We start from the raw sequence: 24,562 nt of genomic DNA on the forward strand, positions 1-24,562 counted from the left end.
CCCAGCCCTGAGTCCCCCCATCCCTGGGACCCCCCATTCCCCTGGACACCCATCCCTGGCTCCGCAAACCCCTGAGCCCCCCACTCCTGAGAACCCCATGTCCCACCATGTGCCACCCAGCCTTGTCCCCAGCCTGCCCACATCCTGTCCCCAGTTTGTGGCCACCCTGCCCCCACCAGGTGCCACCTACGCATGAGGATGAGACCTGACCTCCCTTCCTTCCACCCTGGCCGAAGAGCCACCACCCAGGGGACAGCCGCCACTGCCAGTGTGCGACCGCCAGCCTGGATGGCCAGGGACACGGGGATGGCCGGGAAGGTGGCGCTGCTCCTGTGGGGTGAGTGCCCCGGGCACGGGCCTGACACCCCGGGGATGGGCCCTGGTGAGGCAGAGACCGGTGGGGAGGGGGCACAGGGGGGCTGTGGGGTCCCCTGAGGTCCCCAGTGCCAGCAAAGCCAGTGCAATTAGGTAATCAGCGTTGTGGGATGCTGGTGGGGCAGGAGAAGGGGGACAGGACTGGAGGGGCCAGAATGTGGGGAGAGGAATTATGGGGCTGGTGCGACTGTGAGGACAGGGACAGGGAAACAGGGATGCAGGGACAGGGACAAGGGGACAAGTACCATGCAGATGGGCCATGGGGACAGAGGCCATGGGACTGGGGGAGTGACCTGTGCCAGAACGGGCTCCCCATATCTGGGGTGTCCTTAGTGTCCCCATGTCCTGCCTGAGATGGGGTGGCTGCAGTTCCCCGATCTCCGAGACATCTATGCCACACCAGTGTCCCCCCGGTGACAGTTCAGGGACAGCTTCACACCCTGTGGCCCGTCACCTGTCTCCCCATGGTGCCACCCCCACCCAGCCCTGTCCCTTCTCCCTTCCAGCCCAGACCCTCGAACTCGCTGGTGAGTCCTCAGGGGATGCCATGTCCCCACCCTGCTGTCCCCAGCCCCATGGTGGCCCTGGCAGGCTGGTGTCCCCTGTCACCTGCAGGTGCCCAGACCACCCAGCTCCTGGTGGAGCCTCCCTGGATTCTGGCAGTGCTGTGGGACCGGGTGACACTGACCTGTCAGGGGTCGGGGACAGCCGGTGACATCACCTGGTACATGGATGAGTGGAGCTGGCGGCAGGAGGGACTCGGCCACTTCAATGTCACAAAGAGTGGCACCTACCGCTGTTACAGACGTGGCAGTGGGCTCAGCCCCCCCGTGACAGTCTTAAATGGTGAAGGGGGTTTCAGGGTCTCCAGCCGGGAACCTGTGAGACCCCGAGGGCTCTGGGTGGGCTCCGCTCCATGGGTCACCTCCTGGAGTGACCAGAGCCCGTCCCCTGCACACGGGGACATCCCAGAGCATCCCAGTCTGCGGGGGGACACTGTTTGTGGTATTGGAGACCCCTGGTGCTCTGGCTGTGACCCAATGGGGGCTCCCCGCACAAACGGGACCCCCCCGGTGTGACAGGACCCCCGTGTCCCCCAGATTGGCTGGTGCTGCAGGTGCCAGCGCGGCTGCTGCTGGAGGGGGACATGGTGACACTGCGCTGCCGATGGCGGCAGGACCTGTCGGTCACCGGGGTGCGATTCTACCGTGGGAACGAGGAGGTGAGGATGTCCCTCAATGGCACCGAGCTGTCCCTGTCCCGTCAGCAGCGGAGCCACAGTGGCCGCTACTGCTGCGGGGGCCAGATGCACTCCTGCGTATCACAGTCATGGGAGTGGCGGGAGTCGGCGCCGGTGACGGTGACAGTGACAGTGCACGGTGAGCTTCACCCCCACAGCCCCCCGTGTCCCGTGGTTGGGGACACTCTGCCCCGTTTGTGGACCCCCAGCCCTGCCTGCAGACCCCCATTACTGCCCAGATCTCCCATCCCTGCCTCGGGTCCCTCATCCATTCCCGGGTCTCTCACAGGATCCCCCAGCCCTACGTGGGCACCCCCATCTTTCCTGTAAACTTTTCCTATGTCCCCCATCACTGCTTGAGTCCCCCTCCTCATCCCCCCATCCCTCACTGGGTTGCTTTGCCCGTCTCTGAGTCAACCCCACTCCTCCCTGCTCTGCCCCCACGGTCCCCAAGTCCCACCATCCCCTCTCTGGGTCCCCACACCCTCCCTGGGGTCCCCCCATCCCTCTCCAGGTGTCCCCTCCCCAAACCCCCCATCCTTCCTTGGGGTCCTTTTCAAGCCCCCCCCAGCTCTGAACCCCCTCTTTCTCACTGGGGTCCCCCTGCCTCTCTTCATTCCCCCCGTGTCCCTCACTGTCACTTGCTGTTGCCCCCTCCCACAGGGGTCCCTGTCTCAGGGGTGTCCATGTCAGTGCAGCCCCCCGGGGGACAGGTGGCACTGGGGGACCACTTGGTGCTGAGCTGTGCGGTGGCCGCGGGGACAGGTCCCCTGTCCTTCATTTGGCACCGGGGGGGCTCGGGGACACTGTTGGGCACCAGCCCTCCCCTGGAGCTGTGACACATTGGGGACAATGACAGTGGCCACTATCACTGCCGGGTCTGCGATGGGGACAGTGTGGCCGAGAGTGTCCGTGTGAACATCACCGTCGTGGGTGAGCAGAACCCTCTGACTGGGAGTGACACCACCTACAGCATCCTCCAGGACACGATCATTCCCCTGTTTCTGTCCCTCTTGCTGGCTGCCAGCCCCTCCCCCCAGCATCAGCCTTGTCTCTGTCCCTACAGTGCCCGTGGCCAATGCCACCATCACCCCCGGTCCCCTGTCACACCAGGTGCACGCAGGTGACCCCGTGACCCTGCGCTGCTTGGTGCAGGTGGACTCAGCCCCTGTCACCTTCACCTGGCTGCACAATGGCCAGGAGGTGGCCCGGGGTCCCGTCCTGGAGCTTGGGGACGTCGATGTGGGACATTCAGGCACCTACCAGTGCGTGGCCACCAACCAGCTGGGACAGGACGGGCACCGCGTGTTCGGGGCACTCAGCCCCGAGCTGGCCCTGGAGGTGACACCACGTGGACACTGGAGCAGAGGTGGCGTCACACGGGGTCACCGGGGTGTTCAGGACCTCCAGGGTTCAGAGTGTCCCCAATGCGTCCCCCTCTGTCCCCAGCATTGGCCACAGGGGTTGCTTGTTCCGTCCTGTCCTTGGTCGTGCTCATTGTTGCAGCTGTGGGCTGGCATCGGTGGAACAACGTGGGTGGGTGACAATGGGGGCAATGGGGGCCCTGGGGAGGTGGGAGGTCACCTGGAATGTGAGGGTGATTGGTGGCACCAACAGTCAATGACTTGGGCAGCGCTGAGTGCTCAGGCCTTTTGCTCAGCATCCTCCAGGATTTGGGGTGGTGTTGGAGGGTCTTGCAGGCATGTTGGGGGTTCTCTCCGTGATCCTGGGGGAATTTGGAAAGTTCCCCTCCCTGCCAGGCTCTGGGTTCTGGGATCGCAAGTGGTCCAGAGCACTGTGGTGATTCAGGGGTTCTGGGGGCCATCAGGGATACTGGGGGGACCTGGGGGAGAATTGAAGGCCTGGGGGTTGTTCAGGATTCCTGTGGGTGGATGGGGGCCTATTGGGACTCCAAAGTTACCAATTCAGTTTTCCTTTGCAGATACCAGTAAGCACCAGGAAAGGTGAGTGCAGGCTCCAGCCATGATGCATCTTTTACCCAAACCACCAGAACCTTTCATCCCCTTCCACACACTCCCTTCTTCCCACAGGGCCCCCCCGGAGCCCCTGGCATCCCCCAGGGAGGATCCTCAGGTGACCTACATGCAGCTGCAGGGGCCACACGGGCAACCATGGGAGCCCAGTGACATCTATGACACTCTACAACAACCGTTGTGACACTCTGGGAAGCGGGAGGCACTGGGTGGCACTGGAGGTGCTCCCTCCATGGCTCCTGTGGTTGCCCATCCTTCCAAGGGAGGTGGTCATGGGTCAGGGGGAGGCTACAAAGGGCACCCTGTGCTCCTCATTTCCTCTCCCAGTGCCCCCAGGGGCTCCCCCATCCCCTCCCCAATCCCCATCCAAATGCTCCAAGTACCCTCAGTGGCTTCCCCATTCTCTCCCCACAGTGCTGGCAGCACACCCAGGGGTTCCACATTCCCCCTCCCACTCTCCCTGTCCCATCTCACTGTAAAAGGGGCAGTCGGGGCGGATTCTTTCTGATCGATTTCTCGGATTAAAATGAAGCACAAATGCGGCAATATTATATCTGAGAACTGTTTATTGATAAAGGAGGCTAAGTGTTCTTATGGGAGGGAGATAGAAGAGAGAATAGAGAGGGAAAGAGACAGAGAGAGAAACAGAAGACAGGGACAGCATTACCACAAGAACCCCGGGCGCACTTTTGGCATCAGCTCGGCAGATGGAGTGTGTGTGTGGTGAGCCCTCGTGGCTTTTGTCAGTGGCTGGGTGGGATTTCCAAGTGGCGGCACCTGCGTGTCTCTGGCAACGCTGAGTCATGGCTGTGTGCTGGCTGTGGGCTAGTGCTGTGGCACTGGTGGCTTTGGGCTGGCTGCTACGGGCAGGTTCTGGGGTGCAGCAGGCTCGTTGCTGCGGGGAACACGGGAAAAATGGCAGAGATGGCAGGTGTGTGCAGGCAGCCTCTGCTCCGCTGGGGAAGCTGTGGAGCACCGTGTTGGGGAAGCAGAGGAGCACCAGGTTGGGGAAGCGGTAGAGCACCAGGTCGTCGCAGGAATGAGCTGCCTCGCAGAAGCAGCAAAGCAGGGAAGAACGGCTGCAGACAGAGAAGGACCACCGGGAGGAAAAGTTGAGGCAGAGAGGAGGACCAAGCTGAACCTCCAAGCAAGCCCCTGATCCCCCCAAGAGACCCAAAGCAAAATCGCTGCTTTTGTGTCACGGTTAACTGCTTTTATTTGCTCATGTATAGCGTGTGTTGAGACAGAAATGAAAATCAGATTGAGTCCTCTCAACCCCCACGCTCCCCGTGGCCCTGCAATCCGCTTCCCAATGTTCCCAGTACACTACGTGGCTTACCATTGCCCATCCCATTTCCAAAGGAGCACAGTGACGCTGTTGTGCACCAGAACACAAAGACTCTGACTTGAGAAGGCCGAAAATTACTCCTTTATTCTTGGGATGTGTCTCCCTTCTTATGCTATTCTATGCAGACCAATTGGATTCATGAAACAAAGACAAACCTCCTCAATCACATTGGTCAGAGTAGAGGGACGTCAAGAAGAAGTCCCTCCTAGGGAAAGAAACGCAAACAATTTGCCCATACCAAAAGATGTCTCTTGTTTACAGAAAATTCCCTGGGAAAGGAATTTCAGGAAACCAAAACACCTCAGGCACCAACCAGGGCCACAGCACAGGACCTGGTTTCCTGCTCCTGGAACAAAAATGCAGCTTTTTTGGTTAAACGGACACAAATGTTTTTCTTTGCTCAGCTCTGTCAGGCTTTAGGAACAGAATTCGTCAATTTTTGGCTGCCAGTATGTCTTAGTTTGAAAGACAGGTGTCTTCTGGGGAGAGCAGGGCGTCCCTTGGAATGGGGAATGCAAACCTCCTCCCTCCTAGTTATTATAATTATGAAAAATTAAGGAGCTCTCAGGCAAAGATATGGGGATAGGGATAACAGATCTTTACTAGTATGTATAACAAGGCAAACAACCAGCAACAACCACAGCATTAATAATAAACAGAACCAGGAAGCCCGTAACAGCTTCCCTGAGCGCGGCACTTTCCCCTTTGGTGCAGTTCCGGGCACAGCCAGCAGGGGCGCTAGTGGCTCCCGGTGGGCGGGGCAGGTGCGGTGATCCCTCCGCGGCTGCAGGGGGCGCTGTAAGGCGGGCTCAGGGAGCGCACAGTCATGGTGGCTCTGTCCCAGATAGGAAGGGATGGAAGGGATAGATCAGAAACTCCAGAGCTGAGGCTGAAGGAATGGAAGGGATGGATCAGGAACTCCCAAGCTGTGGCTGAAGATGCAGGATGTCTCAGCAGGCAGGGGTTGTGGGCTACAGAGTAGTGAAAAGACTCAGAGCAGTGCTGAAGAAACAGCAGGAGGAGGGACAACAGTGACCCTGCTCCCAGCACAGCGACAGGCCCTACTTTTAGTGAGGCAGGCAATAACAAGATCCCAGTTCCATGGCTGGGCCCAGGAGCAGAGGCTCACCCCACACCAGAAGAAACAGGACTGAGCCGGGCATCTGCAGCAGCAGTGAATTCCTTTCCCCAAGCAGCCGCTCCACCGTCACCATCCAAAGGCGCAGATCGAGTGAATGAGAGTTTCCCATCCCTGCCGAGAGTTTTCCCATCCCTGCCATCTCAAGCACGCAGCCATCAGTGCTTCTTAGCAACTCAATGGGAGAAAGTCTCACAGGTAACAAGGAAAGAAAATGAAAGAAAAAGAAACCAAGCCCCAACACCTTATTTTCACTCCTGGTGTTCAGGTTACATCTCCACTGGGTTTGCCTACTGCCCAGGGGACTGTTTGGGGGGTATGTGTGTTGATATCTCTTTAATTCCTTCTTTTCTCCTTGGGGATTCTCTATTTGCTCCCAGTCCTCTTCTGACAGCCAGTCACAGGTCTCCTGAAAAAACACACCTTCCCAACCAGCCAACCACAGGCCTTCCCAATCAGCCAATCACAATCTTCTCCACAAGACCCACCTTCCCAACCAGCCAACCACAGACCTTCCCAACCAGCCAATCACAATCATCTCCAGAAGACTCACCTTCCCAACTAGCCAACCACAGCACTTCCCAACAAAACCTGCCTTCCCAACCAGCCAATCACAGGCCCTCTGAACAAGGCCCGCCTTCCCAACCAGCCAACTACAGGCTCACCTGACAAGGCCCACCTTCCCAATCAGTCAGAAGGAGAAGGAAAGGGGAAAAAAGGAAAGAAAGGAAAGGAGAGGAAAAAAAGAGAAAAACAGACCATACTTTCTCCCTGGAAAACAAAAGCAAATAAACAACTCTCCTGTGGTCTGGTGAATCCCATCCCACTGGGTCAGTTCCGCTGGGTTGGTGACTGCCGGGAGTTCCTGTGCCGGGTCCCCGTTCGCCGCAACCCGCTCCCCGCTCGCCGCTACCCACGGCGGCCCCCACGGCTCCTCTGCACCGCCGGGCCGCCCCTGCCGCCAGAGGCACCTGGCCCCGGACAAGCGCGGTGCGCGGCGCATGGCTGCCTCCGCCAGCGCTGGTTCTGAGTGCTCGGAACCTACTGATACAAGTGTGGCCACCACTGATCTGACAGCCCTGTGAGAGACCCGGGGATGGATGAGGGACCCGCGGCAGGGATGGGGGGTCTGGGCAGTAATGGGGGACTGCAGGCAGGGCTGGGGGTCCCCAGACGGGGCAGAGTGTCCCCAACCAGGGGACCCGGGGAGGCTGTGGGGGTGAGGCTCACCGTGCACTGTCACTGTCACTGGCACCGACTCCTGCAACTCTGATGATACGTCAGAGGACACCCAGCCCCGGCAGCGGTAGCGGCCACTGTGGCTCAGCTGCAGAGGGGACAGGGACAGCTCGGTGCCATTGAGGGACATCCTCACCTCCTCGTCCCCACGGTGGAATCGCACCTCGGTGACTGACAGGCCCTGCCGCCATCGGCAGCGCAGTGTCACTGTGTCCCCCGCTACAGCTGCATCTGCACCGGCACCGGTAGCACCAGCCAGTCTGGGGGACACGAGGGTCCTGTCACACTGGGGGGGTCCCATTTTCATGGGGACCCACCATTGGGTCACAGCCAGAGCACCAGGGGTCCCCAATTCCACAAACAGGGTCCCCCTGCACTGGAATGCTCTGGAATGTCCCCGTGTGCAGGGGACGAGCTCTGGTCACACCCGGAGGTGACCCATGGAGCAGGGCCCACCCAGAGCCCTCGGGGTCCCACAGGTGCCACGCTGGGGACACCCAAAGCCCCCTCACCATTTGAGACTGTCACAGGGGGGCTGAGCCCACTGCCACGTCTGTAACAGCGGTAGGTGCCAGAATAGGTGACACTGACATTTTCAGGTCCGTTCGGCCACCAGCGCCGCCCATCCTTGTACCAGGTGGTGGCACTGGTGGTCCCCGAGCCCTGGCAGGTCAGTGTCACCCGGTCCCACAGCACCGCCGGCCTCCAGGGGGGATCCACCAGGAGCTGGGTGGTCTGGGCACCTGCGGGTGACAGGGGACACCAGCCTGCCAGGGCCACCACGGGGCTGGGGACAGCGGGGTGGGGACATGGCATCTGCCGAGGACTCACCAGCGAGGCCGAGGGTCTGGGCTGGAAGGGAGAAGGGACAGGACTTGGTGGGGTGGCCCCATGGAGACAGGTATGGGGGCACAGGGTATGGGGGCTGTCCCTGAACTGTCCCCATGGGGACACTGGTGTGGCATAGATGTCTCGGAGATCGGGGAACTGCAGCCACCCCATCTCAGGCAGGACATGGGGACACTAAGGACACCCCAGACATGGGGACCTCGTGCTGGCACAGGTCACCCCCCTAGTCCCACAGCCTCTGTCCCCATGGCCCATCTGCATGGCGCTTGTCCCCTTGTCCGTGTCACTGCATCCCTGTTTCCCTGTCCCTGTCCTTACAGCTGCACAAGCCCCATAATTCCTCTCCCCACATTCTGGCCCCTCCAGTCCTGTCCCCCTTCTCCTGTCCCCATTGCCAGCCCATGACCCTGGTCACCCCATGCACTGGCTCTGCTGGCCTTGGGGACCTCAGGGGACCCCACAGCCTTCCTGTGCCCCCTCCCCACCAGTCTCTGCCTCACCAGGGCCCATCCCTGGGGTGTCAGGCCCGTGCCCGAGGCACTCACCCCACAGGAGCAGCGCCACCTTCCCGGCCATCTCCGTGTCCCTGGCCATCCAGGCTGGCTGTCACTCGCTGCTGTGGCCACCGGTCCCCTGGGTGGTGGCTCTTCCAAAGAATGGGGAAGGAAGTGACATCAGGCCGCGTCCCCAACATGGCTGTGGCCTTTGCTGGTGGCAGAGTGACCACAGGCTGTGGGCAGGCTGGGGACAAGGCTGGGTGGCACAAGGTGGGACAGGGGGTTCTCAGGAGTGGGGGGCTCAGGGAGTTTGGGGAACCAGGGATGGGCATCCAGGGCAATGGGAGTCCTGAGGTGGGGGAGTCACTCAGGAGAGGGGTGCCATGGGAATGGGGGACCCCAGGGCTCGGGGGACTCAGTGCAGGGAGTCCCAGGAGAGCGTGGGCTCCAGGGATTTGGGGTGATGGGATGGGTGTGCCAGGGATGGAGTGCAGGGGGAATGGAGGGTCCTGTGGGAATGAGGGGTCCTGAGAGAATCCAGGTCCTGGGGGAAGGGGCACTGTAGGGGATTGAATTTGTGGAGAGGATTCCTTGGGAATGGGGCTCCGGGGCCACGGAGATCCTGGGGAATGGCAATCCTGAGATGGGGCTCCACGGGACAGGGAACATAAGGAATGGGGCCCCCATGGTTTAGTTCCCAGGGGAACGGGGGACCCAGCGATGGGCAGTGACTGTCTCACAGGGGGGCGGGTTCTCTCCTGGGGGGCACAGCCAGGGGGTCCTGTCCTGGGGAATGGCAGCTCCGGGAGGGTTTCAGACTTCTCCATTCTCGCTCATCCCCTGCAGGATGTGAGCCAGGAAGAGCAGCTTGGGAAAGGAGCCCCAGGCAGGAAGGAGCTCCCCAACTCCTCCGCCTTGAAGCCAGTGGCCATCCAAGTGTGGGGCCCAGCCATGGCCCAGCCCCAGCGCACAGGGATGGGCGTTGGCCAGCCCTGCTCTGGCCAGCCCCAGGTGGCAGCCACGACCTGAGGCTCCCCCCGCCCCCTTGGCTTTGATTCTGGCAGCTTGAGAGCGGCTGCAAAGGTGACAATTCTGTGGCAGGAAAAGGCCTGGCTGTGGTTTGCTGGGCCCTGCAAGAAGCACAAAAGCCAATGGGAGCCCAAGCAGTGGCTCTGCGAGGGCCTTGGATGGTTTTCAGAGCAGGGCTGGCTGCAAACCCCCCTGCAGGGGCAGCTGTGAGGGAAGCAGTCCGGAAATGCAGCAATTGATCATTTTGTCCCTCTCAGCAAGAGGCTGAGAGAGCCCCAGAAGTTCTGCAAATCCCACACTCATCTGCTCAACAACCTGACCAGGACCCTCCTTCCTGAACAAAACCTGCAGCCCTTTGGAACCTCATGGAAAGAATATTTGGGTTCTGGCTGCAGCCACCAGACCAGAGGGAAAAGTGTGGAAATGTTGAGCCGGGGCTCTGCCCACAGTCATGGTGTGGCTCTGGGGAATGACCTTGTATCGATTCCAGGTGTCCCCAAAGCTGCTCCATCCCTGCCCTCCTCACCTGCACAGGGCACGGGGAATGGACAGGGCTCTGCCCCGCCCCTGCCCCGCCCATTCCGAGTGCCCAAAGCTGTGGGGGCGTCACCCTGGCCAAGGGCAGTCCCGACACATGGCGACAGTGGCTTGGGACACGCTCTCAAAGTCGGTTCATGCGCGCCGTGACAGTCCCGGCACTCGCAGTGCCATGGCAGCCGGGCCCCTTCCCCGTGCTCTGGGACCACCGTGCCGGTCCCTCCTTTCCGCAGAGCCCAGCCCAGGGTCTCTGCTCCCCCGCCCTGCCGGGGTCTCCTCTCGGCCGTTTCGGGCCCTCCACCCTCGGGGCTCCCCACTGGGGTCCCGGTCCCTCTATCCCGGCCCCTCCCAGCCGCTGCCCCCCGACGGCCGCAGGGCCGGCACCGGCAGAGGCTCCCGAGCTCCTGCAGGATGAGACGTTCCTCGGGCAGCGCCGCCTGAGCGGGGCCCGGCTTCTTCCTGCCGTCCTTGCCCGCAGCACTCGGGCTCCAGCAGCCCCGGGCTGATCCCCCGGGATGTGCCGAACGCTCTCCCGGAGCACTGCCCTTTGTTGGGAACGAGCCCAGGAGCGCCCAAATTATCCCCAGAGCCTGGTCCGGGACCTCCTGGGAGGCTGTGCCCGAGCGCCGAGAGGGTTTTGGAGGCTGATGGGTGTCACTGCTCTGTCCCAAAACCTCGGGGCAGCAGGAATGGTAAGCAGTGCCCCACCGTGACCCGGCCCCGTGGGCCTCACCTGAGCACCCTGTGAAATTCCCGGCGCTCCTGCTCCACCTGCATGGCCAGGGGCTGTTCCCGTGGCCACCTGCTCCAGCCGCTCCCGCCTCAACCACTGCCCCAGCTCTGCCTTCCTGGCCGGCCAGCGTGAAGCACCGGCCTCATGGCACAGGCACTGAATCGTCCCCAACACCAGCAAAAACCACCAGAAAACCTTCCCGGCGGCCAAGAAAGATCCTTGTGGGCAGAGCTGGGAGCACCTGCCCCCAAAATGTGTCCAGTGCTCAAAATCCCTACGAGAGGCAGAGGAGCCATGTGTTTATGTACAGGTTGGTTTAGGAGCACGGCAGAACTTTAGGAACCCCAGCCCTAATTCCAACATCTCGTTAAGGGCCTGCAGCACCCAGAGCAGAAGAGGGGCATTGGCCCAACCAGCTCCAGTTTTGCCCTCCCAAGTGACTGCTCCCTACACGGGATGTCCCTGTGCTCCAGCTGCAGCCGCAGAGCCCTCGGGGCTGTGGCTCTGCTCTCCCCCTCCTCCTCCTCCTCTCCCTGCGGCTGCTGTGTGGGGACCAGCAGTGGCCCAGGAAGAGCAGGAACTCCAAACGTGGGCTGGAGCCCCATGAGGAGCCCCGGCAGTGGCAGTACCTAGCATCTGCTTCCCTCCCCATCCCAAGAGAGTTCAACATTCCCAGAGCTGCTGTGCCAGGGCTGAAGGAGGAAATGGGAGTGAAAGGCTGAGGGGTTTCAGGAATTGTGCCGTAAAGCCACGAGAGGTGCTGCTGTGACCCCGAGACCTGGCTGGGCAGTCAGTGCTGCCGTCCCTCTGTTCGAAATTGGAGAGAGCGGTCGGGTGTGATGTTCAGGGCGTGTGCCTGGCCCCAGGACGCTGCAACGCTGCCACTCGGCACTACGATCCAACCTGCTGCCTTGGCCGCTTCTGCCGCTGCCGGTGGTGGTGCCGGGACCGATTGGTGGCCGTGAGTTTGCAAAAGGAGCGATTTCCCCTCCTCCCCCCTGGCCGAGGCCGCCATCGCCCCTGGGGGGTTCGAGCTGGCCCCGGGGCGCCCCCTGGTGGGCGGGAGTGCTCCTTGCAGCGCCCCCTGGTGGGCGGGAGTGGTCTCTGCAGCGCCCCCTGGTGGCCGGGAGTGGTCTCTGCAGCGCCCCCTGGTGGACGTCGTCATAACTGCACCGAAAATGGAAATCCAGCACTGAACGGGTGGGAAAGTTCTGGTTTGGTGTTGTTTGTTCTGGTGTCTTCTAGAAATATTCTGGTTAAGAGCTGTTAAACACTTTTTTATATATGTTATACTGCTTTTTTTTCTGGAAACCCACTAATTTTTGAAATTATAAAAAGATTTTAGGCATGGGTCTTCCTTCCATTGCAGGAAGGTTTCGCTTTCCTTGGGAGACATTTGTCTTTTATTCCAAGACAGTTGCCAACTCCTGGGTTCCAGCATGGATGGGATAGACACTCTAAGAGAAGACACAGTCAGACACCGAGCCACCTCATGCTCTGCCTTTGAAGCCTTTGGGCACCAAGGGCCCTCCCCCAGGTGGGACTTCTGGTCACCCGGCCACTCAGGAGCTGAGTTTGGCAGAGCGTCACACTGTCCCCAGTGTGCCATGGCCGACAGACAGATTGACAGACAGGGCCCTGTCTCACCATAAGCAAGGCCTGACTCACCCTTGCCACACACTGGTGTTCCACATCACACTTTTCCTGTCTCTGACACCCCACCCTGTGCCAGGGCCTAGTCCCAAGTGTCCTGGAAAAGGGGGAGACTCAGAAACACCCACAGGGCCTTTGTAAAATCATCGTGTGGGGAACACCGCAAAGGTTTGAGACAGGGGAGAAGAGAAACCAGAGCCTCCTGAAGGCCGCTTTGGCCGTCAGGGCAATGAAGGTCCTGAGCCCTGCCAGGTTCCTCTGGTGGAGGAAACGTGCTGGGGGAAGTGTCCGGAGTTTGTTCCTTTTTGGGGTTTTTCTCTGGAAATCGTTCCTTTTGTGACCCTTTGAATTCTGAACCCTGTTGCTGTTGGTTTTGTTCTCCCATTGCTGTTTGCAGGAAATTGTTCTTGTCTCAGTCCGTTGGGACATTTGCCTTTTGTGCCTCCACTGGCAGGGGGAGGGGCAGTCTTTAGTGGCAGCACACACGTGTGGGTGCCCTTGGGTGGGGACCCCCAGTGCCTCCCACCCCCCCAGTGTCACGGCACAATCTCACAAATGTCACTGGGCTCCCGTGGTTGTCGGTGGGGTCTTGGCAGCTCTGCGTAGGTCACCTGGCGTTCCTGGGGGACAGTGACACGGGGGGGCCCTGCAAGAGACACCAGTTGGGGGGACCAAGGTGGGGGGTGACACCGGTGGGTGACGTGTCACTGTCCCTCCCACACCACTGTACTCACGCTGTGCCTGTTTGGTGCTCACGATGTGAGTGTACAGAACCTCCCCCTCCTCTGGGGGGGCCGGGGGCTCCGGGGAGGCCCTGTGGGGATAAAGGGGATGTGTTGGAGGGGATGGAGAGTAGTGGGGTGGGGGTAAAAGAGGGGCCACAGCCCTAGACCCCCCCACTCACCTTTCCTGGTGCTTCCTGATGGCTGCAGAGGAAAGAGGGGAGAGGTGACTGTGGGTCCCCAGGGCCCTGACCCCTCTCGATGTTCCTGAACCTCCACAGGACCCTCAGTTCTCTACAGGACCCCCAAGCATCCCTGAAGCCCCCAGAATTCATGAACATCCTCACTGCCCCCAGCCAAGTCATCCTCAAGAACCCAAAGCCCGGCAGGGAGAGACACTCCCCAGAATGACCCCAGGACCCCTGAAAGAATCCCCAACATCCCTGCAGGACCCTCCAGCACCTCCCAAAACCTTAGAGAATCCGAAGCCAAGGTTAAAATTCTGGGGCTAAGGGAGCCGCCTTATCATTCCCCAAATCTGTGGGGCTTCCTACAGTTCCCTGGGACCCCCATCCACTCATTGTCACCCACCCCGGCGGTGCCACCAGTGCCAGGCCACAATGACAGCCACGAGCAGGACCAGGAAGAAAAGGGACCCACCGACCCCTGCGGCCACTGCAAGAAACAGAGACGGACACATCAGGATCCCCCATCACAGCAGGGGTCCTGCACTCCCTGGTGACCCCATGTGACCTCACCTGTGCCCCTGTGTCCCTGCGGTGTCACCTCCAGGGCCAGCTCAGGGCTGAGTGCCCGGAACACGCGGTGCCCGTCCTGTCCCAGCTGGTTGGTGGCCACGCACTGGTAGGTGCCTGAATGTCCCACACTGACGTCCCCAAGCTCCAGGACGGGACCCTGGGCCACCTCCTGCCCGTTGTGCAGCCAGGTGAAGGTGACAGGGGCTGAGCCCACCTGCACCGAGCAGCACAGGGTCACGGGGTCACCTGTTTGCACCTGGTGTGACAGGGGACCGGGGGTGATGGTGGCATTGGCCACGGGCACTGCAGGGACACAGACAGGGCTGAGGCTGTGGGGAGGGGCTGGCAGCCAGCAAGAAAGACAGGGATACGGGGATGAGAGTTTCCTGCAGCATGCTGTGGGTGGGGTCACCCCAGCCTGAGGGTCCCACTCACCCACGACGGTGACATTCAGGGGAACACTCTCAGCCACGCTGTCCCCGTTGCTGACCCGGCATTGGTAGTGGCCACTGTCATTGTCCCCAACATGCTGCAGCTCCAGGCGGGGGCCAGTGCCCAGCGGTGTCCCCAAGTCCCCCCGGTGCCAGGTGAAGGACAGGGGACCTGTCCCTGCAGCCACTGCACAGCTCAGCACCAGGCGGTCCCCCAGTGCCACCTGTCCCCCGGGGGGCTGCGCCCACAGGGACACCCCTGAGACAGGGACCCCTGCAGGAGGGAGTGAAACCAGGGGACAGTGAGGGACATGGGAGGGGCATTTTCGAGGGGCAGGAGGACCCCAGTGAGGAAGAGGGGGCCCAGAGCTGATGGGGGGCATGAAATAAAACCCCAAGGAATGATGGGGGGTTCAGGGAGAGGACAGCTGGAGCAGGCTGAGGGGGCACCACAGGGAGGGTATGGTGGGACCTGGGGACCAGGAGGGGAGATCAGAGATGGGTGGGGTTGAACCAGGAATGGGTGAAGAGACCCAGTGAGGGATGGAGGGACATGGAGGGGGACCTGAGCAGTGACGCGAGGACATGGAAAAACTTCAGAGGAAAGATGGGGGTACCCAGGAAGGGCTGGGGCACTTGGCGAGGGAGTTGGGAAAGGATGCATGCCCTCTGACAGGCATGGGGGTCCAAGCAGGAATGGGGGTCCCGAGGCAAGGCAGGGGACGCAAAGAGGCTGTGGGGGCTCCCCGTGCCCATCCCCGCACTCACTGCGCACCGTGATGCAGAGCCGGGCGCTGCTCTTCTGCACGGCCTCCCCCTCGGAGCGCACCTGGCAGCTGTAATTCCCCGAGTCAGAGACCCCCACGGCGGGCACCAGGAGCTGCGGGGACACCTGCGGGCCCCCGACCAACTGCCCGTCCCGGTAGAAGAGGTGCAGGAGGGGGGCTGGGGGCCGCAGGGTGTTGGGAGTGCTGAGGCAGCTGAGATTGAGGGGGGACCCCTCGATGAGCTCGGGGGGACCCTCCAGCACCGGCACCGTGAAGAGCTCTGGGAAGGAGATGAGGGGAGGACTGACTCTGAGTCCCCTGGGATGTGGCTGTGGGGGTGTCAGGATATTGGGGTTCCAGCCGTGGGAGTGCTCACCGTGCACTGTCACTGTCACTGGAGATGACGATAATGGCCAGAAGCGCACTGAGCCCGCACAGTGGTAGCGGCCACTGTGGTTTGGCTGCAGAGGGGACAGGGACAGCTCGGCCCCCCTGAAGTACTCCCCCAGATCCTTCCCGTCCTGGTAAAATCGCACCCTGCTGACCGATGTGTCCTGCCTGACCCGGCAGCGCAGTTTGACCTCGTCGCCCTCCAGCAGTGTCCGTGCTGGCACCTGCAGCACCAGCTGGTCTGTGGGACAGGAGGGTCCCATCACACTGAGAGGCTGGAGACAGGTCAGAGGAGGGTGCCCATGGCACCCCAGACATCTGGGCGGAGTCTCCATTGCACGGGAGGATCCCAGGAACACCAGGAGACGCTCCGTGGCACAGGTGTCACCAAGGGGGTCCCATCACACTGGGATGCACTGGGATGACCCTCAGTGCAGTGCCCACGGGCTCTTGCACCCGAGGAGTGTGAGGACACCCACGGAGTGGAGCCCACCCAGACCTATCCAGAGGCCACTGTGAGCATTTAAGATCCCCTCTCACCATTTAGGACTGTGACGGGGGGGCTGAGCCCACTGCCGTGTCTCTGACACTTGTAAGTGCCGCTCTTGCTGACAGTGAAGCGGTTCCAACTGTTCTGCACCCAGCGCTGCCCGTCCTTGTACCAGGTGGTGGCACTGGTGGTCCCCAGGCCCCGGCAGGTCAGTCTCACCTGGTCCCACAGCACCGCTGGCCTCCAGGGGGGCTCCACCAGGAGCTGGGTGGTCTGGGCACCTGCAGGTGACAGGGGACACCAGCCTGCCAGGGCCACCATGGGGCTGGGGACAGCGGGGTGGGGACATGGCATCCCCCGAGGACTCACCAGCGAGGCCGAGGGTGTGGGCTGGAAGGGAGAAGGGAAGGGATCAGGGTGGAGGTGGCTCTGGAGGGACAGCACCATTTGGGGGGAAATGGTGTGATGTGTCCCCAAACTCTCCCCAAGGGTAACACTGGTGTAGCACAGAGGTTTTGCTGACAGGGACACCTCAGTCACCCTGGGCTGAGGCAGGACATGGGGTCACTGTGGACCCCCCATGCTTGCACAGGTCACCACCGTCATCCTCACAGCACCTGTCCCGACAGCCACACCCCCATGGCCCCACGTCTGTGATCCCTTTCCCATGGCACCAGTCCCGCTGGCCCATCTGCATGGTACGTGCGTGACCCTTGTCCCTGTCCCTGCATCCCTGTTCCTTGGTCCCTGCCTTGGGGACCTCAGGGGACCCCGCAGCCCCCCTGTGCCCCCTCCCCACCGGTCTCTGCCTCACCAGGGCCCATCCCCGTGGTGTCAGGCCCGTGCCCGGGGCACTCACCCCACAGGAGCAGCGCCACCTTCCCGGCCATCCCCGTGTCCCCGGCCATGTGCACTGGCTGTCACTCGCTGCTGTGGCCACCGGTCCCCTGTGTGGCGGCTCTTCGGATGAGGAGGAAGGAAGAAAGGTCACACCTCGTCCCCACGTGTAGGTGGCCCTTGGTGGGGGATGGGTGGAGACACAGCAGGGGACAGGCTGGGGACATTATGGGATGGTCTGGGGGCTCAGTGGGGGATGGTGTTCCCAGGAGTGGGGGCCTCAGGGGATGTGGGGAACCAGGGGTGGGTGTCCAGGAGAATGGGGGTCCAGGGGAATTGGGGACTCCATGTCTCGGGGGATTCACGGATGGGGGTCCTGCAGGAAAATGTTTCCCCAGGGGTTTTGGGTCATGGAATATGGGTCCCAGGGTTGGGGGTCCAGGGGAGAAAAGGGGGCCCTTGGAAATTTGGGTTCTGAGGGGAAGGAGAAGCAGCCCATGGGATGAGATCAAGGCAATGGTGGTCCTGGGCAATGGGAGTCCTGGGATGGGGGTCCCAGGGAGCAGAGACCAAGGGAATGGGGGTGCCATGGTTGGGTTCCCAGGGGAATGGGGGTCCCAGGGATGGGCAGTGGCTGGGTGGGCACGGGGGTCACAGCTCCTGCCCTGGGTGCCTCAGATTTTGGGGTGACTCAGAGCCCAGCACAGCCCCCACAGTGTGCTCATGGCCAGGGGGGCACCCCAGGGTGGAGGCTCTGGGTCTGTGCCCCACACACCCCTGGGCTTTTCCCATCCCCCGATTTCCTGGCTCAGCCATCCCAGGGAACACCTGAGCAGGGAACGGTGGGGGGATCCCAGGAAGGGGCCAAGGGGGCTGGGGGGTGCAGGCAGTGTTCAGGGGCTGTGGGGGATGAAAGATTTTCACTTTCTCTTTCCTGCAGCAGAAGGAAGAGGCCGTTTATGCTGAGCTGAGGCCGTGGGTTCTGTCCTGGGGGGCACATCCAGAGGGGTCCTGCCCTGAGGGAAAAGGGCTCCTCTGCTGTGGTGACACCTGGGTCGTGTCCCAGGGTCTTGTCCCAGAGGGTTCCTCGTTCTGGGGGTGCCACATCCTTGGGGATTCCTGTCCCAGAGGTGGGACATCCTGGAGGGCCCTGAGCACTCTCTCTGACCCCAGTGGGGCCCTGTGACACCTGGGCTGCCCACACTTAAGGGGCCACCAGATAGAACCTTGCCCTGATGATGTTAAATGCCCGGCTAAATTTGGTCGAATTCCCTCATGCCCAATTGGCTGAGACAAAATTATACAGCCATGAAATAAAGGCAACAATCTTTTCCGAAAACACTTTTTTTTCCCAATAAAAAAATAACTTCACCAAAAATCAAACTAACAATATAGAAAATGGTCTGGTCGATAGAATCCTTTTAATCACTGCTCTTCCAACAAGTCGCTCACAATAAAAACACACACAAATCCCACAGAAATGAAACTTTCTGGTTCCCTTCAGGAGCCCATTGGTGCATCCCACAGCAGCGTTTGCTTGTGGATAACATGGAGTGTGGAATCTCCCTGAATGTCCAGCAGGTCCATGGGATTGTTCCCGGCCTGCTGGGCAGGAACCCAGCCCACAGGGAAGGCTTTGGCTGGGCCACATTTAGGAACTCTGCCCATTTTCCTCCTTCCCACCCTGAAACTTGATTTACCTCCCATGGCTTCTGCTCCCAACAGGGGAGAAACTCTGTCCATCCTTGGAACAGAGCACAGGAATCCGTGGAAATGCCCGTGTGTCCCTCAGGGAAATGCACTCCACCCTGCCCTGAATTCCCCTGCCTGGGCACTCCCTGCTCCTGCTGGGAGACCCCTGTTCCCCAGATCCACGGCTGGAGCCCCTGCTCAGTATTTCCACACTTTTCCCTCTTCTGGTGTCCACATCCAGAACACAAACATTCTTTCTGGGAGATTCCAAAGGGCTTCAGGTTTTGTTCAGGAAGGAGGGTCCCGGTCAGGTTGTTGAGCAGATGGGTGTGGGATCTGCAGAACTTCTGGGGCTCTCTCAGCCCCTTGCTGAGAGGGACAAAATGATCAATTGCTGCATTTCCGGACTGCTTCCCTCACAGCTGCCCCTGCAGGGGGGTTTGCATCCAGCCCTGCTCTGAAAACCATCCAAGGCCCTCGCAGAGCCACTGCTTGGGCTCCCATTGGCTTTTGTGCTTCTTGCAGGGCCCAGCAAACCACAGCCAGGCCTTTTCCTGCCACAGAATTGTCACCTTTGCAGCAGCTCTCAAGCTGCCAGAATCAAAGCCAAGGGGGCGGGGGGAGCCTCAGGTCGTGGCTGCCACCTGGGGCTGGCCAGAGCAGGGCTGGCCAATGCCCATCCCTGTGCACTGGGGCTGGGCCATGGCTGGGCCCCGCACTTGGATGGCCACTGGCTTCAAGGAGGAGGAGTTGGGGAGCTCCTTCCTGCCTGGGGCTCCATTCCCGAGCTGCTCTTGCCGGCTCACATCCTGCAGGGGATGAGTGAGAATGGAGGAGTCTGGACCCCGCCTGGAGCTGCCATTCCCCAGGACAGGATCCCCTTGGCCAGCATGTGTCCCCCCCAGGACAGGATCTCCCCAGGATGTTGCAGTCCCAGAGCAGGGAACCCCTGAACAGGACACAACCCTCCTGGATGACCCCAGAATAGAACTCTTCCCTCTGCACAAACGGCATCTTCCTTCTGTTGCAGGAGAGAGAAAGTGTTGGGGGGGGGGGCAAAGCTGGATACCCCCATCCGCCACAGCCCCCATATCTCCTCCTGCTGGACCAGAACCCACTTTTCCTCTTCCCCAGAGTCACTTCAACCTGTTCCTTGCTCAGGTGCTCCCCTGAATCATCAAGCCATGCAACTGAGAGGTGTGAAACTGTGGGAGAAAAGAAGGAAATGGAAAAGAAGAGATGAAAAGCTCCTGGAGGGCTGTGGGGACAGCGACCCAGAGCCACTCGGAATCTGCCTGTGGTGATCCCCAGGTCACCAGCACCTTGTGTGGGCTCTGCGTGGCTCTGGGTCACCCCAAGATCTGAGGTAGCCAGGAAAGGAGCTGCAATCCATGGACCCAACCAGCCAGTGCGCATCCCTGGGCCCCCCATTCCCCTGGGAACCCAACCAACAGACCCCCATTCTTTATGTTCCACCTCCCTGGGACCCCCATCCCAGGACTGCCATTCTCCAATATCTCCATGGCCCAGGATCCCCCATTCCCAAGGAACAGTCTCCCCCAAATTCCATCCCCTACAATCCCTCTTCACCCATGGATTTGTTTCTCCCAGGACCCTCACATTCCCACATAATCCCCCATTCCCCCGGCACCCTCATCCCTGGGACCCCCATCCTATGACCCCAAATCCCTGGAGCCAACATTCTTCTGGGACTCCCAGCCCTGAGTCCCCCCATCCCTGGGACCCCCCATTCCCCTGGACACCCATCCCTGGCTCCCCAAACCCCTGAGCCCCCCACTCCTGAGAACCCCATGTCCCACCATGTGCCACCCAGCCTTGTCCCCAGCCTGCCCACATCCTGTCCCCAGTTTGTGGCCACCCTGCCCCCACCAGGTGCCACCTACGCATGAGGATGAGACCTGACCACCCTTCCTTCCACCCTGGCCGAAGAGCCACCACCCAGGGGACAGCCGCCACTGCCAGTGTGTGACCGCCAGCCTGGATGGCCAGGGACACGGAGATGGCCGGGAAGGTGGCGCTGCTCCTGTGGGGTGAGTGCCCCGGACATGAGCCTGACACCCCGGGGATGGGCCCTGGTGAGGAAGAGACCGGTGGGGAGGGGGCACAGGGGGGCTGTGGGGTCCCCTGAGGTCCCCAGTGCCAGCAAAGCCAGTGCAATTAGGTAATCAGCGTTGTGGGATGCCGGTGGGGCAGGAGAAGGGGGACAGGACTGGAGGGGCCAGAATGTGGGGAGAGGAATTATGGGGCTGGTGCGGCTGTGAGGACAGGGACGGGGAAACAGGGATGCAGGGACAGGGACAAGGGGACAAGCACCATGCAGATGGGCCATGGGGACAGAGGCCATGGGACTGGGGGAGTGACCTGTGCCAGCACGGGCTCCCCATGTCTGGGGTGTCCTTAGTGTCCCCATGTCCTGCCTGAGATGGGGTGGCTGCAGTTCCCCGATCTCCGAGACATCTGTGCCACACCAGTGTCCCCATGGGGACAGTTCAGGGACAACTTCACACCCTGTGACCCGTCACCTGTCTCCCCATGGTGCCACCCCCACCCAGCCCTGTCCCTTCTCCCTTCCAGCCCAGACCCTCGGCCTCGCTGGTGAATCCTCAGGGGATGCCATGTCCCCACCCTGCTGTCCCCAGCCCCATGGTGGCCCTGGCAGGCTGGTGTCCCCTGTCACCCGCAGGTGCCCAGACCACCCAGCTCCTGGTGGAGCCTCCCTGGATTCCGGCAGTGCTGTGGGACCAGGTGACACTGACCTGTCAGGGGTCGGGGACCACCGGTGCCACCACTTGGTACATGGATGAGTGGAGCTGGCGGCAGGAGGGACTCGGCCACTTCAGTGTCACAAAGAGTGGCACCTACCGCTGTTACAGACGTGGCAGTGGGCGCAGCCCCCCCGTGACAGTCTTAAATGGTGAGGGGGGTTTCAGGGTCTCCAGCCTGGCACCTGCACAGTCCCCGAGGGCTCTGGGTGGGCTCTGCTCTATGGGTCACCTCCTGGTGTGACCAGAGCCCGTCCCCTGCACATGGGGACATCCCAGAGCATCCCAGTCTGAGGGGACTCTTCCCTTGCAGTGGGTGGCCCCTGATGCCCCCAAGTGTCATCAGGACTCTTCAGATGCCCCCGGTGTGACAGGACCCCTCTGTCCCCCAGACTGGCTGGTGCTGCAGGTGCCGGCGCGGCCGCTGCTGGAGGGGGACACGGTTACACTGCGCTGCCGGTGCTACCAGGACAAATCGCTTACCAACGTGCACTTCTTCCGTGAAGGGAAGGATCTGGGAGGGCCCCATGACAGGACCGAGCTGTCCCTGTTCCCCCTGCAGCTGCACCATAGCGGCCGCTACCGCTGCAGGGGCAGGGTGGGGGCTGTAGTGCCAGAGTGGAGGGAGTCGCAGCTGGTGACAGTGACAGTGCGCAGTGAGTACAGGAATGGGGACAGGCAACCCTGACATCCTCCGAGGGTTTCCCCATCACTGCCTGCATCCTTCATCCCTGCCTTTATTCCTCCCTGCATCACCCAAAATTTCCCAAGTACCTCCTTGTTCCCCCATGACTGCCTGGTTCCCTCTCCACATCCCTCATCCCTCTCTCTGTCCCCCCACCCCTCCCTGGCATCCCACACCCCTTCCAAGGTCCCCGCTCAACCCTCTGGTACACTTCCGTCTCTGGGTCCACCCACCCCTCTCCAAACCCCACATCATTCCCTGAGTCTCCTCAGTCTCTTGTGTAGTCCCCCATCCCTGCCTGGCTCTCTCCACCTTTCCATGGGGTCACTCCATGGTCACCAGATCCCAATGCACCTCCCAGGGTCCACTTCTCACTGGGGTCCTCTGTGCTCCCCTCCAATCCCCCCTCCTTCCCATCTTGTGTCCTCCACCCATCATGGCAAGATCATCTTACCTGTGTCTCCCCGCAGGGGTCCCCGTCTTGGGGGTGTCCGTGTCAGTGCGGCCCCCCGGGGGACAGGTGGCACTGGGGGACCGCCTGGTGCTGAGCTGTGCAGTGGCTGCAGGGACAGGTCCCTGGTCCTTCACCTGGCACCGGGGGGGCTCTGGGACACCGCTGGGCACTGGCCCCCACCTGGAGCTGCGCCATGTTGGGGACAATGACAGCGGCCAATACCAGTGCCGGGTCAGTGATGGGGACAGCACGGCCGAGAGTGTCCCCCTGAATGTCACCGTCCTGGCTAAGCGGGACCCTCAGGCTGGGGGTGGCCTCACCCACAGCATGCTCCAGGAAACTCTCATCCCCGTGTCCCTGTCCCTCTTGCTGGCTGCCAGCCCCTCCCCCCACCCTCACCCTGTCTCTGTCCCCACAGTGCCCGTGGCCAATGCCACCATCACCCTCGGTCCCCTGTCACACCAGGTGCACACAGGTGACCCCGTGACCCTGCGCTGCTCGGTGCAGGTGGGCTCAGCCCCTGTCAACTTCACCTGGCTGCACAATGGCCAGGAGGTGGCCCGGGGTCCTGTCCTGGATCTTGGGGACGTCAGTGTGGGACATTCGGGCACCTACCAGTGCGTGGCCACCAACCAGCTGGGACAGGACGGGCACCGTGTGTTCCGAGCACTCAGCCCTGAGCTGGCCCTGGAGGTGACACCACGTGGACACTGGAGCAGAGGTGGCGTCACACGGGGTCACCGGGGTGTTCAGGACCCCCGGGGTTCAGAGTGTCCCCAATGCGTCCCCCTCTGTCCCCAGCATTGGCCACAGTGGTTGCTTGTTCCGTCCTGTCCTTGGTCGTGCTCATTGTTGCAGCTGTGGGCTGGCATCGGTGGAACAACATGGGTGGGTGACAATGGGGGCAACAGGGGCCCTGGGGAGGTGGGAGGTCACCTGGAATGTGAGGGTGATTGGTGGCACCAACAGTCAATGACTTGGGCAGCGCTGAGTGCTCAGGCCTTTTGCTCAGCGTCCTCAAGGATTTGGGGTGGTGTTGGAGGGCCTTGCAGGCATGTTGGGGTTTCTCTCCGTGATCCTGCGGGAATTTGGAAAGTTCCCCTCCCTGCCAGGCTCTGGGTTCTGGGATCTCAGGTGGTCCAGAGCACTGTGGTGATTCAGGGGTTCTGGGGGCCATCAGGGATACTGGGGGGAGCTGGGGGAGAATTGAAGGCCTGGGGGTCGTTCGGGATTCCTGTGGGTGGATGGGGGCCTATTGGGACTCCAAAGTTACCACTTCAGTTTTCCTTTGCAGATGCCAGGAAGCACCAGGAAAGGTGAGTGCAGGCTCCAGCCATGATGCATCTTTTACCCAAACCACCAGAACCTTTCATCCCCTTCCACACACTCCCTTCTTCCCACAGGGCCCCCCCGGAGCCCCTGGCATCCCCCAGGGAGGATCCTCAGGCGACCTACATGCAGCTGCAGGGGCCACACGGGCAACCATGGGAGCCCAGTGACATCTATGACACTCTACAACAACCGTTGTGACACTCTGGGAAGCGGGAGGCACTGGGTGACACTGGAGGTGCTCCCTCCATGGCTCCTGTGGTTGCCCATCCTTCCAAGGGAGGTGGTCATGGGTCAGGGGGAGGCTACACAGGGCACCCTGTGCTCCTCATTTCCTCTCCCAGTGCCCCCAGGGGCTCCCCCATCCCCTCCCCAACCCCCATCCAAATGCTCCAAGTACCCTCAGTGGCTTCCCCATTCTCTCCCCACAGTGCTGGCAGCACACCCAGGGGTTCCACATTCCCCCTCCCACTCTCCCTGTCCCATCTCACTGTAAAAGGGGCAGTCGGGGCGGATTCTTTCTGATCGATTTCTCAGATTAAAATGAAGCACAAATGCGGCAATATTATATCTGAGAACTGTTTATTGATAA

At 61.3% G+C, this 24,562-nt stretch overlaps 2 protein-coding genes and 2 long non-coding RNA genes across 7 annotated transcripts; 2 read left to right on the plus strand and 2 right to left on the minus strand.

Moving 5' to 3' along the window:
- Positions 1-257: 257 nt before the first annotated feature.
- On the plus strand, positions 258-24,491 carry LOC136304676 (low affinity immunoglobulin gamma Fc region receptor III-like). The gene is made up of 4 exons (XM_066208158.1): positions 258-337; positions 1,476-1,754; positions 23,936-23,957; positions 24,045-24,491. Exons 1-4 carry the CDS (start codon positions 289-291, stop codon positions 24,169-24,171), a joined length of 477 nt encoding a protein of 158 aa, XP_066064255.1. The 5' UTR covers positions 258-288; the 3' UTR covers positions 24,172-24,491.
- Positions 4,179-7,915, minus strand: LOC136304677 (uncharacterized). 4 transcript variants are annotated; one of them, XR_010724737.1, is made up of 6 exons: positions 7,847-7,915; positions 7,498-7,594; positions 7,326-7,422; positions 6,087-7,136; positions 4,949-5,928; positions 4,179-4,688 (listed from the first exon to the last, which is right to left on the minus strand). It is a non-coding gene; the product is annotated as an uncharacterized lncRNA (long non-coding RNA). The 4 variants fall into 4 exon arrangements; XR_010724736.1 differs by having other exon boundaries at positions 4,179-4,504; positions 7,326-7,594; XR_010724734.1 differs by having other exon boundaries at positions 7,326-7,594.
- On the minus strand, positions 12,117-19,794 carry LOC136304684 (Fc receptor-like protein 2). The gene is made up of 13 exons (XM_066208161.1): positions 19,789-19,794; positions 19,439-19,528; positions 17,069-17,150; positions 16,560-16,580; positions 16,241-16,471; positions 15,687-15,941; positions 15,312-15,590; positions 14,548-14,817; positions 14,113-14,415; positions 13,946-14,029; positions 13,537-13,558; positions 13,367-13,446; positions 12,117-13,278 (listed from the first exon to the last, which is right to left on the minus strand). The coding sequence occupies exons 1-13, from the start codon at positions 19,792-19,794 to the stop codon at positions 13,169-13,171; spliced, it is 1,833 nt and encodes a 610-aa protein (XP_066064258.1). The 3' UTR covers positions 12,117-13,168.
- On the plus strand, positions 20,710-21,483 carry LOC136304662 (uncharacterized). The gene is made up of 3 exons (XR_010724730.1): positions 20,710-20,770; positions 21,315-21,335; positions 21,424-21,483. It is a non-coding gene; the product is annotated as an uncharacterized lncRNA (long non-coding RNA).
- Positions 24,492-24,562: the final 71 nt, after the last annotated feature.

Source organism: Chamaea fasciata, unplaced genomic scaffold (assembly GCF_029207755.1).
Source record: "Chamaea fasciata isolate MVZ Bird 193981 ecotype frontalis unplaced genomic scaffold, bChaFas1.0.hap1 SCAF_143, whole genome shotgun sequence".
NCBI lineage: Eukaryota > Metazoa > Chordata > Aves > Passeriformes > Sylviidae > Chamaea > Chamaea fasciata.